Source organism: Vicugna pacos, chromosome 11, assembly GCF_048564905.1.
Source record: "Vicugna pacos chromosome 11, VicPac4, whole genome shotgun sequence".
NCBI lineage: Eukaryota > Metazoa > Chordata > Mammalia > Artiodactyla > Camelidae > Vicugna > Vicugna pacos.
The window spans coordinates 75,080,631-75,104,662 of record NC_132997.1 but is presented as its reverse complement, the minus strand read 5'-3'; the positions used below and the strand labels follow the sequence as shown (position 1 = coordinate 75,104,662).

General features: G+C 54.4%; 1 protein-coding gene across 2 annotated transcripts; it reads left to right on the top strand.

Annotated features, from left to right (window-relative positions):
• The first annotated feature begins 3,656 nt into the window (after window positions 1-3,656).
• LOXL4 (lysyl oxidase like 4) lies at window positions 3,657-23,741 on the top strand. Of its 2 annotated transcripts, XM_006210541.3 has the most exons (15): window positions 3,657-3,851; window positions 7,961-8,272; window positions 8,854-9,032; window positions 9,895-10,100; window positions 11,510-11,548; window positions 11,717-11,936; window positions 12,776-12,959; window positions 13,141-13,295; window positions 13,992-14,159; window positions 15,175-15,337; window positions 17,604-17,847; window positions 18,951-19,066; window positions 19,746-19,882; window positions 20,272-20,383; window positions 22,461-23,741. In XM_006210541.3, the coding sequence occupies exons 2-15, from the start codon at window positions 7,996-7,998 to the stop codon at window positions 22,529-22,531; spliced, it is 2,271 nt and encodes a 756-aa protein (XP_006210603.1). In that variant the 5' UTR covers window positions 3,657-3,851; window positions 7,961-7,995; the 3' UTR covers window positions 22,532-23,741. The 2 variants fall into 2 exon arrangements, with proteins under 2 accessions (XP_006210603.1, XP_072827831.1); XM_072971730.1 differs by lacking the exons at window positions 3,657-3,851; window positions 7,961-8,272; window positions 8,854-9,032; ... (1 more) ...; window positions 11,510-11,548; window positions 11,717-11,936 and adding an exon at window positions 12,625-12,638.
• Window positions 23,742-24,032: the final 291 nt, after the last annotated feature.

Here is a 24,032-nt window from a genome sequence, read left to right as displayed (position 1 = left end):
CTTCCCTCACATGTCCTCTCCTTACTCAGCCAGCTCATCTCCCCTTTCTTCCCAGGGTCCGTCTCCTTGGCCAGCCTCTCCAGCTTTGCTAGATCCACCTCCTCGCTCCCCCACCCTCAAGGCTTCTCAAGGTCTCCTCAGTTCCCATCCCGCCTCTGAACAGAAGTCCTGTGCCTGACAAACAGCTCTCAGCAAAGAAAAAGCCTGTCTTAGGTCAAAATGGTCTCTTCCCCTGATTTGTTCTGCTTTGCGTTATCAGTCTCCATCACGGCTGTGTCTTTGAGTCATCTCTCCCACTGGGCGGTGAGCAACTTGAGGGCAGAGATTGTGTCTGGTTCAGCTCCATGACTCTTTCAGCACCTTATATTTTGAAAGCATCCATGCAAAGTATCACGGATGGATTCGTAGAGGAGTTGGAATCTGAGTTGGGCCTGAAGGGCAGGTGGAAGGTGAAAATGAAATCAGGAGAGGAAAGCAGTAGAGGGAGTGGCAACAGTGGTCGCCGTATCCTGTGGGCCACAGGAAGCCACTGAAGATTCTTGAGCTGGAGCATGGCAACGCATTAGGACGATCAGTCCTCACAGGATTTCCTGAAGTCAGGGATCGCTGAGATGCAGGGAGGAGGGGAGAGCAGTTTGATCCTGGGATGTCAGAGGGGCAAGAGGGCAAAGGCAGAACAGATGGATGCAGGAGGCCATACATTGGGCTCAGCAAAATGGCTTGCCTGACAGTTCAGTCAGGCAGAACTAGAACTCAGGTCCCCCATTCCCAAGCCGTACAATTTCCTCCATACTGAGTCTCCAAAGAGGTGGGGCTGGACTCCGTCTCAAAGACCACTAGGAGGAAGGTTTGCCCAGCAGGCATGGCACTGGGGACTCTAGCCGGGTCCTCCTCAGGTGCTTTCGTCCGAGGTCACGGCTTTCTGCAGGAGGTGTTGGCCTCCCCACCTGGGAGGAAAGCACAGGCTCTGATTTGGGCAGGTTGGGAATACCCCATGGGGAAAGGATTTGCGTTAGGTACTGTTTAACTTCTCAGCTCCTCACTCTGGGACAGGTGAGCAGATGGTGATGTTGACACCTGGGGCACTGGGGTGTCAACCACCTCACTTTCCCACCTCTCTACCTAGTGAATCATATCCATCCTTCAAGGCTCTTCCATGAATCTTTCAATCCTCAGACTTCCTCCTCTATAACCTCACAAGCCTGTGCCTAGGCTCCAGTCTACCACTTGCTACCCTCTGCCAGTAATAGCTGTGTGTCTTTGGCCAACTCACTTAACCTCTCTGGGCCCCAATTTGTCATTTGTCAAAGGAGGGTGATGAAAGAAAGTATTGTTCATAGGAATTAATTTTAAGATTAAATGAGATGACACCTAAAACACCTGCTCCACATCTGCTAGCTGTGATGATGATGACGATGATGCCTTGTCTGTTGGTTGACTATGGGTCTGTCTCCTCAACAGTCTGCAAATTTCTTGAGGACAGGGATCACATCCGGGTGTCTGCTTCTCCCCCATCTCTGGCTCAGGGACTCGCACAAGCAGGCCCAGAAGTCCTGCGCCTGACAATCCACCAGGACTTACTGAGCACTTGCTCTGGGTGCTAAGTCCTGCGATAGAAACTGGGTTTAGAGACAAATAAGCAGCTCAAGGGGTCTCCAGAGTCGAGCTGGACACAGACTTGTAGATCAAGAGAGCAGCAGAGGGTCTCGGCGCTGTCTGGGGCTGTGAGCACAGTCAGGCATGAAGGAGGAAGCAGACAGTCTCCATCAAGTCAGAGCTTAATGAGATGAACTGAACTGTCCCATTTGACCCCCAGAGCAATAGCATTTAAGGATGAGGAGATGATGGCTCAGCAGAGAAAATCTCACCACTATTAAGTCAGGGGCTGGGCAGGGGACCCGAGCCCCTCACTTCTCAAGGAGGGGGCTCACAGTACCCCCCTACCCCATGCCCCTCCACCTCGAAGTCCCTCCTTCCACTGCTCCTCAGCCTCAGCCTCTTCCCAGAGCCTTGCACGGTAAAGGACTTCCGGGCAACATCCATTCATTCCCTGGGCTCTAGGCCAGGGCAGCCCCTGGCCTCCAGGGTATTTTTAGTCGTGGGCGGCCAGGCCTGGGAGGGTGATTGGCAGCAGATGGAGCACATGTTTTCTGAGCTTTCCGTGTTGTTCCTGGCTCAGCATGAGAGGTGGCTGGGCACGGGGAGGGGGCCAAATCATACCTGGCACCCCAGCCCACAGCTGCCTCATTGTCCCCGGGGGAGGGGCTGGGCTGCTACTGCTGCTGCCACTGACCCAAGGCTGGGAGCATTCTTTCCTGTTGATTCATCACAGGGAATGCTTTGGGCCCAGCTGGGGTGGGGCAGGGGCACTAGGGGGACATCTGGGACATGGGCGGCCAGGGGTGAACAGTAGTCCTCCAGTGGCCCGGTCAGTGTGACCTGGCTGTCACCCAGGAATAAAAAAGGTCCACCTTGCCATCCTACCCCTTATCACATTCTGCCCTGTAGTGTTTGTTTACATGTCTGCCTCCCCCACCAGACTGGTAGGCCCCTCCCATCCACCCAGCTGCAATGTCTAGCACTCTGGCCCTCTGTCTAGCAAGTAGGAGAAAATCAATAAAGGTTTGCTGAATGAATGAGCCTTTGGAATGACACTCAGGCAAGGTAGGGGGAAGGGTGGGGTCAGGCTGTACTTATCTGGGCCTAGGGAGGAAGCTGGGAGGCTGGATATCTTCCCATTTTACAGACGGGGACACTGAGGCACTGGGGGAACCAGGACTAGGGGAAAGAATTTAGTGGAAAGGGGTTGGGCTCCAGGCCTGGGTGCCCAACGAAGCTGATGTGGCTCCCCTCTCTCAGCCTTTCCTATTTTTGTCTTATTCCACAGTCTTCCCCCACCACCCTCTACACCCTCCCGCCACTAGCCTGTCAAGGACCACAACTGCCCCATTCAACTTTGTAAGGGGTTATAGTGGAGGATTTAAGTTCTCAGTTATGGTTTATTGTGTTGGAGAGCAAGTCAGTCATGTATCTTGGGGCTCAGTGTTTCCAATTGTACAATGGGCAGAAAAAAGGCCTCACGCCCCCACAGTACTCAATAAACTTCGAGGGACAGGGGCAGTGGAGAGGGCTGCCTGTTACTCTATAGACAGCACACCATCCTAACCTCATTTGAACAAAGCCCCCTGGGCCCCCTGCCCGCCCCTGCCCGCCCTCGTCCCCACAGAAGGGAGTCTGTGTTGGCCTAAGTAACCAAGCTGATGGGATCCTGACCCTAAGTCAATGAGGCTCTCCCACGTGAAGGGCGCTGAGAACCTTCGAGACTCACTGAATGTAATCCCCGGGTCAATTCTGGGGATAGGTGGATCACCCGGTTTTGCAGAGAAGGAAACTGCGCCGCAGCGGGAATTCACGAGGCCACAGCTGCACTCTGGGCAAACGCAGCCCGCTGGCGCTGAGCCTTTCCCGGGAACTCCGATCCTCCCACAGTCCCTCCTGCTGCAGCGCGCCAGTTCCCTCCACGGAAAACAGCTGCCCCCTGGAGTCCCGCGACCGAGCGACCCCAGGACTTCCCGGGCCGGAAGGCTGCGGGTGGGCCCCGGGGGCCTCCTGGCCCGCGTCGGGGGTGGGGTGGGGGCGCTCGGCCCTCAGAGGAGCCGGCGGGCGGGGCGCCCGCCGAGTCCAGGTCCGCCCGGGGGCGGGGCCTGCGGGCCTCCTCCGCGGCGGGCGGGGTGGGGGGGCGCCAGCGGGCCGCAGGCGGATAAAAAGGCCCCAGGGCGCCCCAGGAGGCCCGTTAGCGCCGCTCCGCCGCCCAGTCCCGGCCCCAGCCCCGCACCGTCGCGCTCCAGCTGGTGAGCTCCTGCCTGGCCCCTGGCCAGGTCTGTCTTTTGCTGTCCTGTCTGTCCGACGCCTGTCTCTCTGAGGGTCTGCAAGTTTCTGAGGGTTCCTGAAGGCTGGGTATGGGAAGAATGGGGGTCCCAAGAATAGTTAGACCAGCCCCCTAGTTGCTCACCAATCTGCTTCTAATGAAAGTGACCAACTTGGGGAGCTTGGCCTAAGGCCAGCTCAGGGTGGTGCATCTCGGCCTCGGGGTGCCTGCGTGTCTTGTTTGTGAACATGTTGCGTGTAACTATTTCTCTTGCCGTCTCACGGAGGGTGGGGGGAGAAGGGGCGGTGAGGGCGGAGAAGGGAAACAGCAGGTGGGATCAGATGTCATTCCTGTGACTTGGGGGACAAAGAGGCAGGGTGGAGTCGGGCATTCCAAGGAAGCAGACCAGAACTGATTATGCTGAGGTGGGAGGTATTGGGGGACAGAGGCTGGAGGACGGCCAGAGGGCTCCAACCTCTACATGTCTTCTGCCTGGACAGGTGGAGCTCAGGGCCCAGCTGCTGGCTGGCACTGTTTCAGGTCACCCCAATCAGTGGTCCCAGGCAGGACATCAGGGCTAAGAGGGGAAGCCCCACTTCCTCCCCAAAAACCCAGAGAGAAGAGGCTTCGAGGGATTCCTGAGGCTGGTGCCCACCAGGACAGCACCCCCAGCCCTCTCCTGAATACCCGTGGGCATTTCCAGCCTCCCTAGCAGGACCAGATCAGGCCAGGTGCCAGAGTCCTGTGGCAGCACCTGGATCAGGTGCCGGTCTACTTCAAGCTGGCAGGATCCTGAATCTGTCAGTTGGTTGCACTCAGCTCTGGCACCCACCCCAGTGCCCTCACACCACGGCTGGGCCATAAATCAACCAGCAACAGGGTGGAATTTCATTCATCTCCCTGCTTCCCTTCCTTCTTCCCCTCCTCCTCCCACATCCAACTCCCTCTGCCTGGGTGTGAATCCTGGCTGGGCAAGTTACTTAGCTTCTCTGGACTTCATCTTCTTATCTGTAAAGTGGAGATAAGTAGTCAACAAATATTTTAAAATATGTTATTAACCTCTCCTCCTCCTCAACCTTCCTTCCCGTTACCCTGTCCCTTTCTCTTTCATTTGGGAAAAGAACTGCCGCTTTTGAGGCTATTTTCTTCTCTAAGGGAGGCTTCTCAGCCTGGTTCTCTTCTCTGTGTTCAGCACTGGGGGAACAGTTGTGGGGAGACACGCCACTGGATTGTGGACACAGAAAGTAAAGACATCAAGTGCTAGGAAGGGGGGGGTGGTCTGAGTGGGGGACTTCGTGGAGGGCATGGCATTTGAGCTAGGTGTGGAAAGGTGTGTGGGAATGTGATAGTCTGAGACAGAGGGAAAGGGTACTCCAAGTAGAAGGAAGAATGAGAGCAAAGGCTTGCAGGCTGGGATTTGAAGGGAATGTTTGGGGAATGTGAGAAGACAAATTTGATGGGAGCGGAAGCTGTGGAGGGACCTGCAGTGGGCAGGAAGGCAGGGAAGAGGGGCTCTCCCTATACAGGACTCGGCCCCTTGGAAGGGAGGGAGCCTACTGGCCCAGGACTGTCCACAGCTTTTAATAAGACCTCCACGGTACTCTGGGGACGTCAGCCACTCAACAGACTTGCTCAGCCCACCCCCTGGCTCATCAAAACATGTCACAGATGGGGGACTCCCAGTGCCACCCTATCATTTTAGAGATGTTGCACTTGCATCTCTGAGAGAGGAAAGCACCTGACTTGAGTCACATAATTTGGTGGCAGAGTGAGGAGCACCCAGACTCCTGGGGACGGGGAACTAGGTCCTCTCTCAGGCCAGACCCAAGAAGACCACCGGGTCCTAACAGTTGGAGGGCCCTGAGGCCAGTCCTACCATCCTCTCCGGTCATCTGGGGAAGGTCCTACCCACAGTGACTTCGGTTTGGCCAGTCCCTAGCTGTCCACCTCCTCCCTAGGGGTGCGTGGAGGAGGGAGGGACTGGGGAACTCCCAAGAAGCAGAGAGAACTCTGCAAGTGGTGACAGCCAGCAGGGAGCCCCCACAGGCTCCTGAGTGGGTAGTGACATGAGGAAAACAGTGCTTAAGTCTGGGAAGGAAGTGTTACAAAGAAGGGTATCAGTACTAGGGGCTTGCTGTTGAGTTAGGATGCAGCCTCCATTCCTTCTTTATCCAAAGAGGGGCTGGGACCACCCTGGACCAACGGTTCTCTAGTAGCTGTTTCAGTTGCTGTTAATAATAGCTGTCAACTGAGAGCTTGCTCTTCTAAGGGCTTAACGTGTATTCATTCATTTAATCTTTACAAGAATCCCACCCCCATTTTACAGAGGGGTAACTATGGCATTGAGAAACTAAATCACTTGCCTAAGACCACCCAGAAACCAACTGATGGAGCTGAGCCGTGAACTCAGGCAGCCTGACTCCCAGTCTGTAGGCTTAGGCACTGTGTTTTGCCACCTCATGTCCACCCAGTTACATGCCTGGCACTTTCCTGGGCACCAGGGGCACAACACAAAGTCCCCGCTCCCAATGGAGCTCCGTTCCTCAGCCCATCTCAGTGCACTCCTAGGAGCCTACTCCCCTAGTCCCGGGCTCGCCAAAGCAGGAGGATTGGCGGCTAAAGGGCATAGGCCTGGGTGCGGGAAGAAATAAGGACTAATTCCCAACTAGAAACCAGCCTATGGGGAAGGGAGTGGCAGGGGGTCTTGTAAGACCCTCCCTACTGAGACTGACTAGCTATGGGATCCCCCAAGAACAGCAGTGGCCATGGAAGCAGGGGTCTCCCTAGAATGAGTCCTTTTAAGACTCAAGCATTGAACAGGGATCCAAGGACCCAAACTTTCTCCGTCCGCTTTTCCGGGCCGGGCTCAGCTCCCCATCAGCAGTAGAGCTGGCCGTGGAGGACCTTCTGTATTGATGGCTGTGGCCACTCTGACAGCTCTAACCAGCGATGACTGTCCTCTGTGCTCTTCCCAACCCTGCTCCCAGGACCAAGGCTGCTAATGAATGAGGGGGAGGACCAGCCCCCAGCTCATCTGCTCTAAGGACCTAAATCTGATGACAGCCTCCTGGAGATGGGAGCCCTCCCTCGTGTATGGTCACTTCCTAAAACCCTCCTGTGCACCTCACTTCCTACAGGATGAAGGGCAAACCCTCTGCATGGTGCACACGGCCCTTGACCATCTGGTCCCAGCCTGTCCCTCCACCTCTGTCCCCTCCAAGCCCCCAGTACTGCAGTGCAAGGTTAAGAGAGGGCATTTCCTGCTCTTGCACATACTTCCCTCCTTCCCTCTTTCCTCCTTTCCTCATCCTGTTCTCTCTACCTGGAAGTCCCCCTTTCCTACCCAGGAGAACTCATTCACCTGACAAGGCTCAGGTTAAGTGTCCCTTCTTTGAAAGTTTTCCCTGAGCTTCCTGAGAGCAGGGAGTAATGTTACGATGTGTTCATTTCTGTGTCCCAGCACCTGGCCTAATAATTGGCCTGAAGCAAGGATTCCAAAAACATTTGTTGAAGCAATGTTTGAATCATGCATGCAGATGGACATAGAGCTAGAACCTGCTGTGTGGCCTGGGCAAGTCTCTTAAGCTCTCTAGGTCCTAACTCCTTATTTCTAGATTGAGGAGATTGAACCAGATATCATTAATATCTCCTCCAGCTCAGATATCTAGCCCCTGGGGGCTCCCCATGACTCAAAGGGAAGGCCAGCGCCTCTACATATAAGACTGCATGAAGAGCTGTTAATTGAGCACTTCCCACGTGGTAGGCTTGTGATAAGCACTTACATACAGCGTTTTATTCAGCACTCACAACACTGGGAGATAAGGATTACTGTCCCCACTTTGCAGATGAGGAGACTGAGACTCAGGAAGGCTAAGCTTCAACTTCCTCAAGGTCACATGGCCAATGAATGGTGGGTTTGAACCAGATGGACTAACCTCAGAGCCCAGACTCAGTCTGTGCCACCATACACACACACACACACACACACACACACACTTGGAAGGACCTGTGCTATCCTTTGTCTCTGGTAGCAGAAGAGGCCTGAGGTCAGGGTAGAGCTGGTGATCACTGTTATGTTTACTCATTCCCCAGGTGCCTTGACCTCAGCTGCCCCCGAAGTCACCATAATGTGGTCCCTACCAGCCAGCTTCCTGCTGCTCCTGCTGCTCCTGCTGGGCCAGGCCCCTCCCAGCAGGCTGCAGTCACTGGGCACCATGAAGCTACGGCTGGTGGGCCCAGGGAGCAAGCCGGAGGAGGGCCGCCTGGAGGTGCTGCACCAGGGCCAGTGGGGCACCGTGTGTGATGATGACTTCGCGCTTCAGGAGGCCACAGTGGCCTGCCGCCAGCTGGGATTTGAGGCTGCCTTGACCTGGGCCCACAGCGCCAAGTATGGCCCAGGGGAGGGTGAGTGACAGGTGCCGCCCGGCAGGATGACGAGGAGATGGTAGTGGGCTCCTCCCCAGGGCTGGGCTCCCTGAGGCTCCAACAGAATGTGTCAGACTCCCAGCTGTCCGTTAATACCCAATTCAAATGACCTCTTCTGTGAGATGTTTCCTGAGTGCCCCTGCTGCAGATGACCCTGTCCAACCCTCCCATTCTCACTGGCAGTGAGGCCACCACCATCACCGCCATTACGGCCACTCAACTCAAATTCCCTGAACATAGCAATCAATACACAGTAGGTGCTCAGCAAACGCTGTTGAGTGAATGGCTAGATGGATGAATGCATGAACACATAGATCTAAATACTGGACCTACATGGCGTTTTCCAAAAGCAGATTCTATAGGACCTGATACCAAGAGGCAGTAGGCTGGATTGTAGATACCAAGATCCGAGGAGAACCAACTCCTCTCCCCCACCCCCATTTTGTATTCAGCCATTGGAAGAAGAAAGTTGATAACTGTTGGGTCCTATCCAGGAGGTAGAGCCCGTGACTTGCCTCTCTGTGCTTGTCCCTGAGCATCCCCCATCCCCTCCCCCACAGGACCCATCTGGCTGGACAATGTGCGCTGTGCGGGCACAGAGAGCTCCCTGGACCAGTGCGGGTCTAATGGCTGGGGCGTCAGTGACTGCAGCCACTCGGAGGACGTTGGGGTGGTGTGCCAACCCCAGCGCCAGCGTGGCTATCTTTCTGAGAGGGTCTCCAATGCCCTCGGGCCCCAGGTGAGGAGGCTGTTCAGGCCCTGGCCTGAGCTGAGGGTTGGGTCAGGGGACAGAGGGCCTCCAGGTGATGAGCCTGGAGGAGGAGGGAGGGGAAGGGAGCAGACTGAGGGCTAACAAGCATCCCTGGCACCCAGTGCTTGCTTGTGGCCTGGAGCAGGTGCATGGATAGAGGCCCGCAGCTTGAGGCAGGGCGGACAGAGAATCAGAGGCTGGGCCTGCCGGGAATCACTGAAGCTGCTACCCATGAGGGAGGCAGTAGGGGGTAGGGGGTTGCCTTACCCACAAGGCCTGGCCACAATTGCTGCCTCTTCCTGGCACAAACAACCCCGAGCTAAAAACAGCCCAAACCAAACAACAGGAGCAGGCAGGGCAGGTCTCTGGCTCTTAACCTTTGCTGCCAAGCAGCCTCAGTCTGAGGACAGTTGGCTCTGGCCCACTGAATGTGGGGGCTCCACACTGATCTAAGTCATCCAGGGCCAGGGTTGGGTGGGGGAGTCTCGTGGGCCAAAGGATCCCGCTGGCGGTCTCAAGCAGCTGGCCTGTGCCCAATCGCCAGCTCTCCCCAGAGTGGCAGGAAGAAGTCCCTCGGTACCCAGTGGAAGCTTCCCAGACTCCAAGGGCTCCCATCCTGATCCCATGGAGGGCACAGATCTGCCTGCTTCTCCCTGGGGTTGAGAAAAGGACCCTAAACAAACCGAGCTTCTGCCTGCACTCACTGTGTGGCCTTTGGTGAATGCGTCCCCATCTCTGGGCCTCCGTTTCCTGGCCTGTGCAGTGAACCCCAGCTTTCCCATGTGAAGACCTGCAGCAGCCTCAGCAGGGGCAGGAATCCTGGGGCTCATGGTGACCACTCATCCCGCAGGGCCGGCGGCTGGAGGAGGTGCGGCTCAAGCCCATCCTTGCCAGTGCCAAGCGGCGTAGCCCGGTAACTGAGGGGGCAGTGGAGGTGAAGTACGAGGGCCACTGGCGGCAGGTGTGTGACCAGGGCTGGACCAGGAACAACAGCAGGGTGGTGTGTGGGATGCTGGGCTTCCCCAGCGAGGCGCCTGTCGACAGCCACTACTACAGGTAGGAGGACAGCTTGTCGGAGGGCCGCGGGGAGTGGGCGTGCAGGGCTGTGGGGCAGTGGCTGTGTGCGCGTGTGTGTGACACGTGTGGGACCTTGCAGGGTCCAGTGAGGCTGGCAGGAGCGGGTGTCTATGGGAGGACACTCAGTGGGTGCTGGGACTGGGAGGGAAACAGGCCCAAGTGAGGAATGTGTCTGGACTTCCTGGGTTAGGGATCCTTTGGAATAATTAAGACAAGATTGCAGATAAACTTCCAGACCCCGGGGAATTCCTAGAAACAGTCAGAAAATAAACATTGTACTTGCCAATCAGATAAAAAGAATTGACTATAGCACAGAATCCTCCCAAAAGGAAATGTAAATAAATGTAAAATTGTGTCCCTGATTTAAAACTTAGACTTAACTAGTAAAGATAACGGCGCTGCCCACAAGTGCAGACGGCCTGAGTTCTGGCCTCTGAGCTCTGCCGATAGCGAGCTGTGGGGCCTCGGTGAGGCATCTGGGCCTCAGTCATCTAATCTGCAGGGAATTATCTCAACTTTGTCCTAGTGAATTTCCTCAACTCTGATCCAAGCCAGGCTTTGACTGAGCTGCGTGTAAGTCAGGCGTGGGGTGGCGTGGCACTTGGGAGAGGAGACAAAAATATTGTCAAAAACGTGACACCACTGTCACGAGATTGCATCAGCCTGTAAACGATGCCCAGTCACCACCCCACCAGCTCTGTCAGGGCAAACTACTTACGTTTCTCATCAAGGGATGGATCTCCCACAGTCTGTCTTAAGTCTTCCACCCTTGCCCATCCCCAGTCAGACTTAGTTGCTCTGTCCTGTGTCTCCGACTTAGATGACCCTGGTCTCCAAGACCAGCCACGTGGCTCTATCCTTGCGGATGACTGGGATATGGGCCCCTGACTCCCTGCTGCCTGGTAATTGCACATCTGGGCCTGGCTGACGCGCCTACCACCCATGAGGAGGGCAGCCCTGATTATAGCCTCAGTGTCTCTGGGTGGGCAGTCCCCACCAGAAAGGCCTTTCACCTGTCCCCAAGAGGGCCTTTGCCCTGGGCTCCTTCCCTTGGGTTGCTCCCTAAAGGCTGCCCTTTGTCTGGACTGGAGAAAGGGTGTGCTTGGAGCTGCCTGCCCCAGGGGCAGCCCAGTGCAGAGATACCTCACTTTGGGGTTAGTCGGGGGACCTTGCTAGGCCCTGCTTTCCTTCCCTGTAAAATAGAGACCGTCATTACCTGTGGGCTGGCCACCCCCTCAGGGCTGTGGTGAAGCATTGAAATAAGGTTCGTGGATGAGTTTACAAACCGTGAAGTCTGGTGCAAGCTCAGCAACAACCATGAGGAGCCAGGGTAATGGGGGTAGGACTTCTGCACACACTCCACTCCCCGCCTGTTTGCTCTCCCCTAGGAAAGTCTGGAATTCGAAGATGGAGGATCCTAAGTCGAGGTGAGGAGCAGCACCCTCGGGGGAGGATGGAAAGGGGTGTGGCACCAAGGGCCTTTTTCCTCTCCCTTCCCCGCCAGTCCCCCCTCCCCGCCCCCATGCCTAGGCCTCCTGGAGTCCTGAGCCTGTCCCTCAACCCCTTCCTCACCCTCAGTCTCCCCTGTCTTCCAGGCTGAAGAGCCTGACGAAGAAGAATTCCTTCTGGATCCACCGGGTCAACTGCCTGGGAACAGAGCCCCACATGGCCAACTGCCAGGTGCAGGTGGCGCCAGCACAGGGCAAGCTGCGGCCGGCCTGCCCGGGTGGCATGCACACTGTGGTCAGCTGTGTGGCAGGGCCCCGCTTCCGCCCTCCGAAGGCGAAGCCCGGGCACAAGGAGTCCCGGGCAGAGGTGAGTCCCTAGAGGCTCACACGCAGGCCTGGTGGCACAGCCCCCTCTCGCAGGACCCTGCCCGATGGGGAGGGCCTCTCCAGGACAGGAAAGGGAGAAGGGGCGAACCATCCCTATCAAGGAGGCATCGATTTCCACCAGGAGGAGAGCAAATAACAGAATGGTAGAACCTTGGGATTTATTTTAAAAGGACTGTTTATAACCCTACCGTAAGTGGAAAGCTGACATCACTGGCCATGAATAGAAGGTAACCGTAAAAACAGTAACTACCTTGTAGCTGCATCCCACTGAGGGCCGAAGGTATCGAACCTGAGCCTGGCCCTTTGCTCCAAAAAGCAGTGAAGAGGTGCCGGGGAGGCCTTGCAGACACGAGGAGATGGTCTCCTCGATGAACTAGGAAGGGGTGGGAGAGGATTAAAGTGGAAACAACCTCCCCACAGTGCATTTAATTAATACCACGTCCCTGCAGCTCTCTAAAATCGCTTCGCAGATCTGTCTGGGAGGCGTTGCTCTAGTTTAACCCGAAGGACGGCCGCAGCTGCGCGAGAGGAGGGGCTCGCCTCGTGATCAGGGGGCAGGCTGTGACGCCCAGGGACCCGGCTCCTAAGGCTCTTTTGTGAGAGCTAGTTGTTTTTGCTGGTATTTGTGTGGTGGTTCTTTGTCACTGAAGAAAAGGGGGTTGAGAAAAATGACTTATTTAAGGTAACAGCCACAGAAGTCAGAGGTGGGGCTGGACTCAGGTCTCTGGCTGTGCCTGGCCTTAAGGGGCTCCCGTGGTGGCGCAGCCCCTACCCTGCCTCCTCCTCCGCCCTCCCTGAAGCCGGGGTTTCTCCCAGCAGGAGATGAAGGTGCGGCTCCGCTCTGGGGCCCAGGTGGGCGAGGGCCGGGTGGAGGTGCTCATGAACCGCCAGTGGGGCACAGTCTGTGACCACGGGTGGAACCTCATCTCCGCCAGCGTCGTGTGCCGTCAGCTCGGCTTTGGCTCTGCTCGGGAGGCCCTCTTTGGGGCACAGCTGGGCCAAGGTGAGTAAGAAGGCCTGGGGTGGGGTGGGTTGGGGTGGGAGCCCGAATGGGCCACTGGTCCACCCTTTGGTGGCCCTAGGGTGCCAGGGCCCAGAAGTGCTCCCCTTCTGTGGAGCGGAGGCCACAGGTGTGGGGCTGCAGAGATGGAGTCCCCCACAGCCCTTGTCCCTCCCTTCTGCAGCACTGGGGCCCATCCACCTGAGTGAGGTGCGCTGCAGGGGATATGAGCAGACCCTCAGTGAGTGCCCATCCCTGGAAGGGTCTCAGAATGGTTGCCAACATGAGAACGATGCTGCAGTGAGATGCAACATCCCTAACATGGGCTTCCAGAATCAGGTGAGCTCGGGGCTGGGAAGCCCTGACATAGCCCCAGGACACTACCTGGAGCCAGTGGGGAGGGGTCACAGGAGGCAGCTAGTCCTTCTGCCCTCGGAGCCTGCCTGGAACGCCCTCTCCTCTGAGTCTCCCCTGGCTTGGCCTACTTTCCCTCAGGGCCAGGCTCTGGCCTCAAGATATCAGAATATAAATGAGGACTCCTCAGGGGGATGGGTCTCCCACCACACCCTCTCAGGTCCCTGTGAAGTCAAGAGAAGGTGCCTAGGGCAGAGGGCCACAGGTATCCTGCTGGGGAGTGGCCCTGAGAGGCTTCGTGGGATGGTCAGAGTTCAAGTGTCACGCTAATGTGGACTGTGAACGAGTCTCTGATCTTGGTTCTCTTCTGTAAAATGGGGTTTTCTGTCTCATAGGGTCATTGTGAGTGGGACAATATAGATATGAAGCCCTTGGCAGTTGTCAGGTCATCATTAATGGTAGGATTTCAAGTAGCAGGAAGGCAAGGACCAGAGCAGGAGCCCAGGTGCAGGCGCTTTAAGTCCAATTTCTCAAGTGGGCAGGGACATTAGGGACTATCTGATAAAATGTCCTTGGGTCCAGGGCCACGCGGCAGCTGGCCTGGGCAGGTCTTCAGGCTGGCAGCCCCAAGCTCTCCCCTCCTAAGGTGGCCCTGCTCCTCACACACCCTGACCATTGCAGGTGCGCTTGGCTGGCGGGCGCAGCCCCGAGGAAGGTGTGGTGGAGGTGCAGGTGGAGGTGAACGGGGTCCAACGCTGGGGGGCTGTGTGCAGTGACCATTGGGGCCTCAATGAAGCCATGGTGGCCTGCCGACAGCTTGGCCTGGGTTTTGCCAACCATGCCATCAAGGTAGGTCCCTATTGTGCTCCAAAACTTCCTGTGCTAAAGCTGCTCACCCTCCATTCATTCATTCAACAATTAATTATTGGGTGAAACTGGATGCTGGGGATACTGTGAACAAGACAGGCGTCCTGCCTCACAGAGCAGTCAGTCATCCCGTACAGTCAAGTGAGGGAGGCAGTCATTCATAAAACGTTCACACAACAGGCACATAATTGTGTCTGCAGGAAAGATGAATAGAAGTTAGCCAGACGAGGTGGAGGAGGAGTAAACAGCCCACGCAAAGACCTTGTGGCCAGAGACAGCTTGACTGGGTGGAGGCAAGAGCGAGTGGTGTGAAGTGCGAGGGTTGGGGAGGAGACAAGGGCAAGACCATTCAAAGCCTGCAGCGCAGATTTGTAAAAGGCTTCTTCCTTGCTGTTTGACAAACCATTGGGGTGGAGATTAACGTGAATGCAGGGAAACACACTGTTGCAGTAGCCCAGCTGAGAAGTGATGCTGGCTTGGACTGAGCTAGTGGCAGTCATGGGGGAAACAAGTGGATAGATTCAAAAGATATCAGGGAGACAAAAATCAAGAGGCTTGGGGCATTGCTGTGATGGAGAAACCTCTTCACCTTCGCCCGTGCTGCCTGCCGGGCAATGCAGGCACATCTTGCCCTGGAGAACTGGGCTCGACCATCTGGGGCTGTATAAAGAACAGCTGGGGAAATGGGACAGGCCTGAGTGGGCAGGAAGGGAACAGGACTACCCTCTTCAAATAGCTGAGGCCTGCAGTTGGGGAGAGGGGTGGGAGCAGGGCCAGTGGTGGAAGCCATAGGCAGTGGATATTTGTCTCAATACATGGAAGAAATTTCTAATACCAGAAGGGTCCAAAGAGGAACTAAAGATTTTCAGACCGAGGCTGGGCACGGCCCGCCCAGTGGGGATGGTTGGACAGGGTCCATGCCTCAGATGGGAGTTTGTGGAAATGACTCCAAGAGCACATCTCAGGCCTGACTGGGTGACACTGGCTGTTTTCTTAGGACACCTGGTACTGGCAGGGGACGCCAGGGGCCGGAGAAGTGGTGATGAGTGGAGTGCGCTGCTCAGGCACAGAGCTGGCCCTGCAGCAGTGTCAAAGGCATGGGCCAGTGCACTGCTCCCACGGCACCGGGCGCTTTTCAGCCGGAGTCTCCTGCACAGACAGTGAGTAACAGGAGGGGCCAGTGGGACAGGCAGGCCTGGTCTCCCCAGTTTGGCAAGCCTGCACCTCCTGATCTCAGGGAGGGCCCGAGTGCTAGTCCCACCCAGCTCCACCGCAGGCAGGGTTGGGGAGTGGAAGGAGGGCTGGATGTGGAGCATCAGCTCTGCCATTTACCAGCTGCGTGTGGCCAAGGCACCTGCCACATGGGATACAGACCCTGCCCTGCCCATCTCATGGAGTTACTATGAGAATTAAAACAGAAAATACATGAAAACGTAAGGATACACAACAGTGTTTTTCAACTTTCATGTCATGACCAATAGTTAAACCGAAACGGGACAGAAAAACAACAGAATGTGTTATATTTAGTAAGGGTAGTATTTTTCTCCTGGAATTATGTACATGTGTACTAGGTCACAACATAAAATACATTTCTTACTGTGGTGTATAGTAGGAAAAGAGTTTAAAAGCTGTTGTAGAGGGTATGGAAATGTGAGGAGACGTGGGCCTACAGTGGGCTGTGGGATTTAACCAAAAGGCTTTAGGACAAGACCATTTTGAGGCATCGGTCTGCCCCACGCCCCCAGGTTCTTGGGGTAGCAGCATCTGCTTGACATCTGCCAACCAGGTCTGGGCCCAGATAACTATATCCATACCAAAGGCTGCAGGCTGCCACCAGCCGGAGCTTCTTCCCAGCGAAGCTTCAAAGCCAAGACATCTTTAACCTCTGTCAGCGAGCTTTAGGGCCACCTCTCTGTCTAGCGCACACTGGAAGAACACCAGCCTGCAGGGTGATGGGGCTTCAGAGAGGGCCTTCCCGGCACCAAGACTCCCAGCACACTGGGGGCCTGCTCCCCACCCTCTCCCCTCCTGGGAACCTTGTTCCCCTCTGTTCTACTGCCTGGAGTGGCAGCTCTCCTGAATGCATTTGATGCTTCAAAGTGGCTGAGCACAGACAGCTGACCTGCCACCCCCATGGCCGTCCCCATATCTCCTCTGTGACTTTCCTCACTTCTTTCTTGTCTTTACTCTCTTCTCATTCTCTCTGAAAAAGCACACCTTTCCCTCAGGAACTCTAGGGTTTGTCAGAACTCTAGGGTTTGGCATACCCTGGCTCTTTCCAAAATATACCAAAGGAGTTTCAATAACATTTAGTGACAGTACAGACTTCAGACAGCAAACCAGCCACACCCTCAGTCCACCCTCGGTGCCGGTCCACTGCAGTAAACCCGTGTTCCCATCTCAGCATAGTCGGCACACGGATTCACCCACAGGATGGCTCTGCCCCAGATCTCAACTATAACCCTGCTTTTGCACGAATAAGCATTGAGAATAGGCAACTTTTCTCTCTTGATTTCACATGGTTAATGCTGCGGATCTCCACATTTCTAGACTGACACATGTGAAGGACAGCAGTGGTAGAGGAGGCAGGGGCTTCCGAGGAGGGTAAGAGCCCTGTGACAGAAGGGAAAGGGAGAGGCACTGAGCAGCCGAGGGAGACACAGCCTCCAGCACGTTGGATTTTCATGCACAGAGAAGCACCAGAATGTCCACGATGCCTCAAAGGAAGATGCACAGGATGAACAGTCTGGTGTGAACACCATGACTGCAGTCAGGGTAGAACAGGAACCTTGGAGGAAGCACAGGCTTAGGAACGGCAGCAGAATGTAAAAGAAAAGCAGAACTCAGAAGCAGGCTCAGAGACGATCTCTTCCAATTCTCGCTCCCAGCCCTCTCCCCTCTGCGCCTGACACTGAGGGAGCTGAGGCCCAGAGAAAGAGTGACTGAGCTGAGGTAACCAGGTTAGATATCAGCAGAGCTCCCTGAGGGGTGAGATGAACGTGGCTACAAAGGCACTTACGGGCTGGGCAGTGTCCTGCAGAAGAAATACTAGCTTACATCAGCTGCGTGCTGACCATGGGCCACACGCCGATCTAAGCATGTTGTAGGTATTATCACATTAATATTATTATCTCCATCTTACAGTTGAGGAAAATAATAGACAAAAAGTTTAAGCAAGTCACAGAACTAGTTAATGGTGTAGTCGGAAATTAAGCCAAGACAGGAACCCAGGTGGCCTGGCTCCAAAGCCAGCAAGCTTCACCGTGACACTGTAGCTGTCTCCCAGGTCAAGGCGCTAGATCTTTCCTTTGTTATTAGAACTCGCATCTCCCGACTCCTAAACCACCATACTCTTGTGGAACCCTCCAAGAGCTTAGTCCGGGGGCGGCCTGTCCCCTGTCTAGCCTCTGCGCCTCCACCGCCCAGGTGCTCCGGATCTCGTGATGAACGCCCAGCTGGTGCAGGAGACGGCCTACCTGGAGGACCGGCCGCTCAGCCAGCTGTACTGTGCCCACGAAGAGAACTGCTTGTCCCAGTCTGCGGACCACATGGACTGGCCCTACGGACACCGGCGCCTTCTGCGCTTCTCCTCACAGATCCACAACCTGGGCCGGGCCGACTTCCGTCCCAAGACGGGACGCCACAGCTGGATTTGGCACCAGTGCCACAGGTTAGTGCCTGCTCATGCCTTGGCTCTAGAGAGACAAAAAGCATGATCCAGGGACCAAGCCAGTCTGGTCTTTCCCTGGCCCCAGGCAAACTTTCCTGGGAGGAGTGTGCACTCTGGGAAAGCCTTCCTAGTTGCCTTACTGGCCTCACCTCCAGGAGGCAGTGAGGAATCCCAGGGCATCAGTCTGCCCTCTCCATCACTTTCTTGCCTGCCCTGGATATGCCCACTATCCGTTTCCTACAGCAGTGTCCAGCAGAGCAGTCACTGCCAGCAGAGCTGGTCTGTTGAAATGATATTGGACAATTTCTCTGTTGGGCTTAGGCCTTGTCTTTAAAAGCCGGGTGAAGTGGAGACTCCTAGAAACCTGGAGACCCAAAATAGCCACCCCATCCAGGATGCTGGCTCTGTAGAAAAAGCTTGCTGGGTTTTGCAGCAGCAAAGCCAGGCCCCTGAAGAGGAGCACAGACACTGGCGTTGAAAGGAGACAATGAGCATTCTTTCCTATCAGGAGTCTCCAGCCCAGACAGAAGGAGAGACAATGTCTGCAACAAAGGCAGAATGGAAAAATGGTGTTTTTGCTTGAGGACACAGGCATGGGTGGGGAAAGCTGAGAGGAACGGGCAGTGACTTCGGGACTTGGCCTTGCTGAGCTAATAAGCACCCTTCCCTGTAGCATGAACAGAGTTGTCATTAGAACTGGATTGGAAACAATGGTAGCAATTTGGACCCAGGCTGGCAAGGAGGGAGTAAGCATCCCTTCTCAGCAGCTCTGCTCTGAGGCTGGTCCATAGAAGTGTCCCTTCCTTCCACCCCCAGGGTTCATGCCTTGTCGCCGTGCACAGTCTCCTGGAGCTTTTACCTCTCCTCACCTGGGGGGGAGACCCTAGGTGATGGGGCAGCTGTGTCCTGCTGCCTGGCAGGGGTACCAGCAAAGTAGGGCATGGGTCACACTAATCTTGGGTTTGGGAGGGAGAAGGGCATTGCCCTATTATGATGTTCCTCTCTGGGTAATGATGGGGCCCAGTGCTTCAGTCTTCCCTGCCAGCTCCTCCGTGAGGATCCTCTCCTGTTGCTGCAGGCTGACAGCTCTGCCCCCTCTACAGGCACTACCACAGCATTGAGGTCTTCACCCACTATGACCTCCTCACTCTCAATGGCTCCAAGGTGGCTGAGGGGCACAAGGCCAGCTTCTGTCTAGAGGACACAAATTGCCCCACAGGTATGTGGTTTCCTGTTAGCATATCCTCCTTTGTTATATTCCTCGGCCCCTTTGGGGTCAGGATGGCCTCTGTCCTGCTCAGCAGCCTCAGGCATCTGGAGACTGGCCTGGCAACAGTAAGCTCTGGAGGCCATTCAAAAAGATCAGTTTCTTAACTTCTCTACTTCCTCTGCATTCCCAACACACCTTGTACCACTTTTAAGATGCTTAACACTTTTTTTCTTGAATAATAGTTGCAGACCTGTTTCACTTCTACTGAGTTCTCTGAGGGCATGGAATGTGATTCCTATTTGCAAACCCATAGTCCCCAGCCCTTAGGAATGGCATGGTAAAACACTGGCTCTTCAGAGGGCTGGCTGGATGGATGGACAAGTGAATTAGCAGAGTAGGGCTGGAACCTTGCAACCACATTTCCTAGGCCAACAGGAATCTCCACTAGAGCATCCAAAGAAATAACCTGTCACAGAGGGGCTTTGCTACAGTGCTGGATTCCTGGTTAGTAGGAATTCTAGCACCAGTTGGCAGGATATTTAGTTGAAGCCCAGGTCCCTAGTCTGATTGCGTTCAACTGGCAAGGATGGTGTGAGGATTAAACGATAAAGGATGTGAAAGACCTAGCAGAGTCTTGGTCCGAGCACCTATTCAGTGCCTCAGTAACTGTCAGTACGCTCCCTTGCAGGAATGCAGAGGCGCTATGCGTGTGCTAATTTTGGGGAACAGGGAGTGACCGTTGGCTGCTGGGACACCTACCGACACGACATCGATTGCCAGTGGGTGGATATCACAGACGTGAGCCCTGGGGATTATATCTTCCAGGTAAGTGGGCTTGGGGATTCCCCACAGGAGCTCCATTTCTTCCAGATGTTCCAAAATTTTCCCTGAGGTCCAGTGAAGAAAGAGAGCTTCATAAATAGGTCTCTGACAGGTCTGGCACTTGAATGAGCTATACTGTAAGGGAAAGAATCAGGATCCAGAGGACTTAGGTTTGAGTCCTGATTCACTGAACAATGGACAAGTCACAGTTCAGCCCCCATCTATAAAATAAGGACATTAACGCCCACTTTCTGGGGTGATTGTAAGGATTAATGAAGCAAAGAATACGAACAGGCTTTGTAAGGCTACATGAAATGTAGGGGATTATCACAGCCACAGTCAACCCAGAGGCCAGATCACCTGTTTTCAGCCATCCTCTGCTCTCACTCCAGGTGGTTGTGAACCCCAAGTACGAGGTGGCAGAGTCAGATTTCTCTAACAACATGATGCGGTGCCGCTGCAAGTATGACGGGCAACGGGTCTGGCTGCACAACTGCCACACAGGTAACTGTGGGCCACTGTGAGACCAGCCATGTGTGGGCTTGGGGAGCTGGAAGCCCCTAAACGTACCTGTGTGTGACTTCAGTGTGTGCGTACAAGGCTAGGGATGGGACAGAGATGAATTTCCTTTGACAGCTTCACAGCAGGTAGATTTCTGGAGCAAACTGCCATCAGTCTCATGGCCTTCTGTAGAAGAGTAACCACCTCTTCTATATCCTGCGTTGCCCTTAAGGCTGTGTGGATTGTAAACTCATCTCCCATCTGTCCTGGAATCTTTCCTGTTACTTTAGGCTATGTCCAGATTTCCCTTTCCCAGTGTTATTTCTCCCCTTCTTTTCATATGGTCTTTCTTAGTTGCCTACATCCTAGGCTGACTGCCTCAAAATGTAGAAGTCCCCCAGATCTGTGTTGCAATTTCCAGCTGTGATTACTGCTTACAAGAAGGGGACCGTGGAGAACAGGACACTTGCAGGATTGGTAGTATCAAAGAAGCAACGATCCAGTGGGGGACAGAATAAGGAAGTGGTTGCCCCACTTGTCTGTAAAGAAAGATCGCAATCCCTCTGTCTTCAAGCTTCAAATGCTTGCATTTGCTGTGGGGTGTGTGTGTTCACACCCACACGTTGCATATATGGGGTGGGGCAGGATTGTTCATTCAGTCAATGAACATTTATTAAGACCTTCTGTGTTGAACACCGTGCCAGGTACTAGGAACACAAATAGGAGTAAAATGTGGAGCTAAGTGTCAAGTAGGGTAAGCAGACATGAAAATGGATAACCCCAAGCCTACTGAGTACCCCAAACTACAATTAACTAATGCTGAGCAATCAGCATTCTCCCTAAGCAACAGACTGGAAGCTAGCCAAGGTTTCCCAGAGGGAGTGATATTTGAGCTGGGTTTCAAAGGACAGGCACAAGTCAGAGAAGGGAGGAGTAGGAGAAGGAGCACAGGATTTGGCTTCAGAGGGGCTTCACTGGGTACCAAATCCAGTTCCACCACCTTCTAGCAGTATAAGTGAGGAAATCTACGGCTCAGAAGTCTTCTCTTTTGTAAAATAGGGCCAAGTACTCAAACCCACTAGAGACCTTTGCAGGGAGGTTTACGATGGTTCTAAGAGGAAGGACTTCATCCTGCGGCCTTCTGGGAACCACTGACAGTCAAGGAGGCAAAAAGATCAGATTTGTGTTTTCAAAAGACAACTCTGACAACAGATGGAAGACAGAAGAGGAAGAAGAAATAGTTGAAGGACTGGAAATTGTGTGACTGAGTAGATTCTGCTGCTGTTGAGACAGGAACGGGAGAGAAGTAACAGGAGTTGGAACGTAAGGCTGCCTGTGTGGAAGCAGAACCCCCACAATGCTGGGGGCCGGCGGCATGGGGCCCAGGGCAGTGAGGAGGGAAGCAGCAGCATGCAGCTCTGACCCCTGCCAGGGTCCTTGCAGAACACAGAGGGCACACTCAGGTGGCAGTGTGAAGTTATTGAATGAAAGGACTATACAGACGTGTGAGTAGGACTAAGATGAGGGGCACTGAGACAAGCAAGACAAGCAAGAGTGGAATGTTACCACTTTAGGCTGGAAGAGGCAAAGGGTGTCCTGGAGCCAGGCGACAGCTAGAGCTGTGGAGCAGGGAGAGCCTGGCCAGACAGAGTCGCAGGAGACCATCACTGCAGACATAGGCGAAGAAATACCCCGACCTCTCTCTCCTCCCACCCTCTAATCTCCTGTTGTTGCTTCCCACGGGCCTAAATCAACCAGAAGCCAGAAGATGAGGGAGCCAGGGCAAGGCAGTGTCTAGGGGCCAGGTCTCCAGGAGAGCAGAGCAGGGTGGAGAATGAATGGGGGGGGCAAAGGAGAGTAACCAGCACCACCCTTCCCACTCAGTACACTTATTCTTCCTGATGTCCCTGCAGCTACACATCTGTCAGCACCTACTTCTAGAAAATGGATGGTTTGTGCCCATGAGTAACCTGATGTAAAGGCCAGGCTGGGGCAGAATGTACCGGTGTGTTTGTGAAGTTGTCAGGGAAGGATGAGATTGGTCCGGTTGGCCTCTTACCTGTTCTCCTTTGCTCCACAGGGGATTCGTACCGGGCTAACTCAGAGCTCTCCCTGGAGCAGGAGCAGCGTCTCAGGAACAACCTCATCTGAAGCCGTCACCGCGCACTCCTAGCTGCTGCCCACACACCAGATACCTCAGCTTATTGGAGCCATGCCCTTCACAGAGCCCTAACTCAGAGGGAAAGGGGCCGGTGCCAAGGGGCACCAGCAACACGCTCAGGAAGCCTTTTGACGGCAAGACCACCAAACCAGGATGGCACTGCTCCCTCAGGATGGCCCCGGGCCTGTCCCCTAAGGGCCTGGTCTCTGGACTATGGCTTCTAGGTTTTATTTAGCTGAGCTCCTCTTCCAGAAGGAGACCTAGTCTTTCCTGGATTTTGCTTCAGAGCTCCTGGTTCAGGAGCAATCAGTTCCTTAGGGATGGACTATGGCCCAGTTTCCCATCTAAATGGTGCTTTGCGAATGTCTTGGAGGAGGACCAAAATACACAGGAGGGGTCAGCTCTCTGCTAGGAGCTCAAAGCGACACAACTTGTGTCCAAGTCACAACTGGCAGGGAAGCTGGTGAATTCAGTCCCTTGCTCGATCTGTCCCCATTTAGAACTCAGCTGTCATACTCTCTAAGAGTCTGTTCTTCAGTGTCCTTCCCTTTATCCTACTGCACGTATGGGTATTTCTGATATCCCTGGAAGCTTAGGCCTCAGGCATCCCCTTTTCTCCTGATGGGCCAAACCCACCAGTCACTGAGTGCTTGCGAAGGGGCTAGAGGCACAGAAGTAGCCAGATAGGGCCTTCATGCAGAGCAGCAAGAGAAAGCCAGGCAGAAAGACTGCTGGGGTAACATGGACCCCAGCCACTGTCTCAGCCTCTGCAAAGGGAAAAACACTTGCCATAAACCTGGCAGGCAAGATCTCTGTGCTTCTCAGGACTGGCCTAAATGTCAGGTCTCCCAAGTTTCTGGAGTGAATGTTGCATTGAATAAAATTTTGCAACGGAAAGAACATGGGTCAAACAAGCCACTCATCTCTGCAGGAAAAAGAAGACAGGTCTGGTAGGGTGAGGGAGAGCAGACTATGGAGAAGTCAGAAGGGAGAACATTTAATTTGGTTAAGGACTAAACTAGGAAAGGCCACCACCCCTGCTTGATGTGGCTGTGAAATGCCCTTGCTCAGGTGATACAAAATTCCACGGTCTTCTTGGACATGATTCTTAATCCTTTCTCCACTTAGACACACTTGAGAGATGATCCTTACAGGTCTGACACCCTGATGCCAATAAACATTGCTCACTATGGACTGCTAGAGAGACAAGACTGGCTCTGATTCTTTGCAGTTCCCAGCACACTAACTCTACCCCTTTTTACCCCTGGTGACTTGGTGATCAAGATGTGCGGGGCACACATTCTACCCACAACAGCCCCTCTACATTTCTCTGATAGTAGCTTACAGCCTGCTTCCCAATTCCCTCCCCAGACTCCATGGTGAAACATGGATTGGAAAGGTTAAGATATAAAAAGTAGGAGGAAAGAAGAAAAAGTCCAAAGATTGTAAACTTTTATAACCAAGGCTAAACGGCCAAAGTAAATGGTGGTG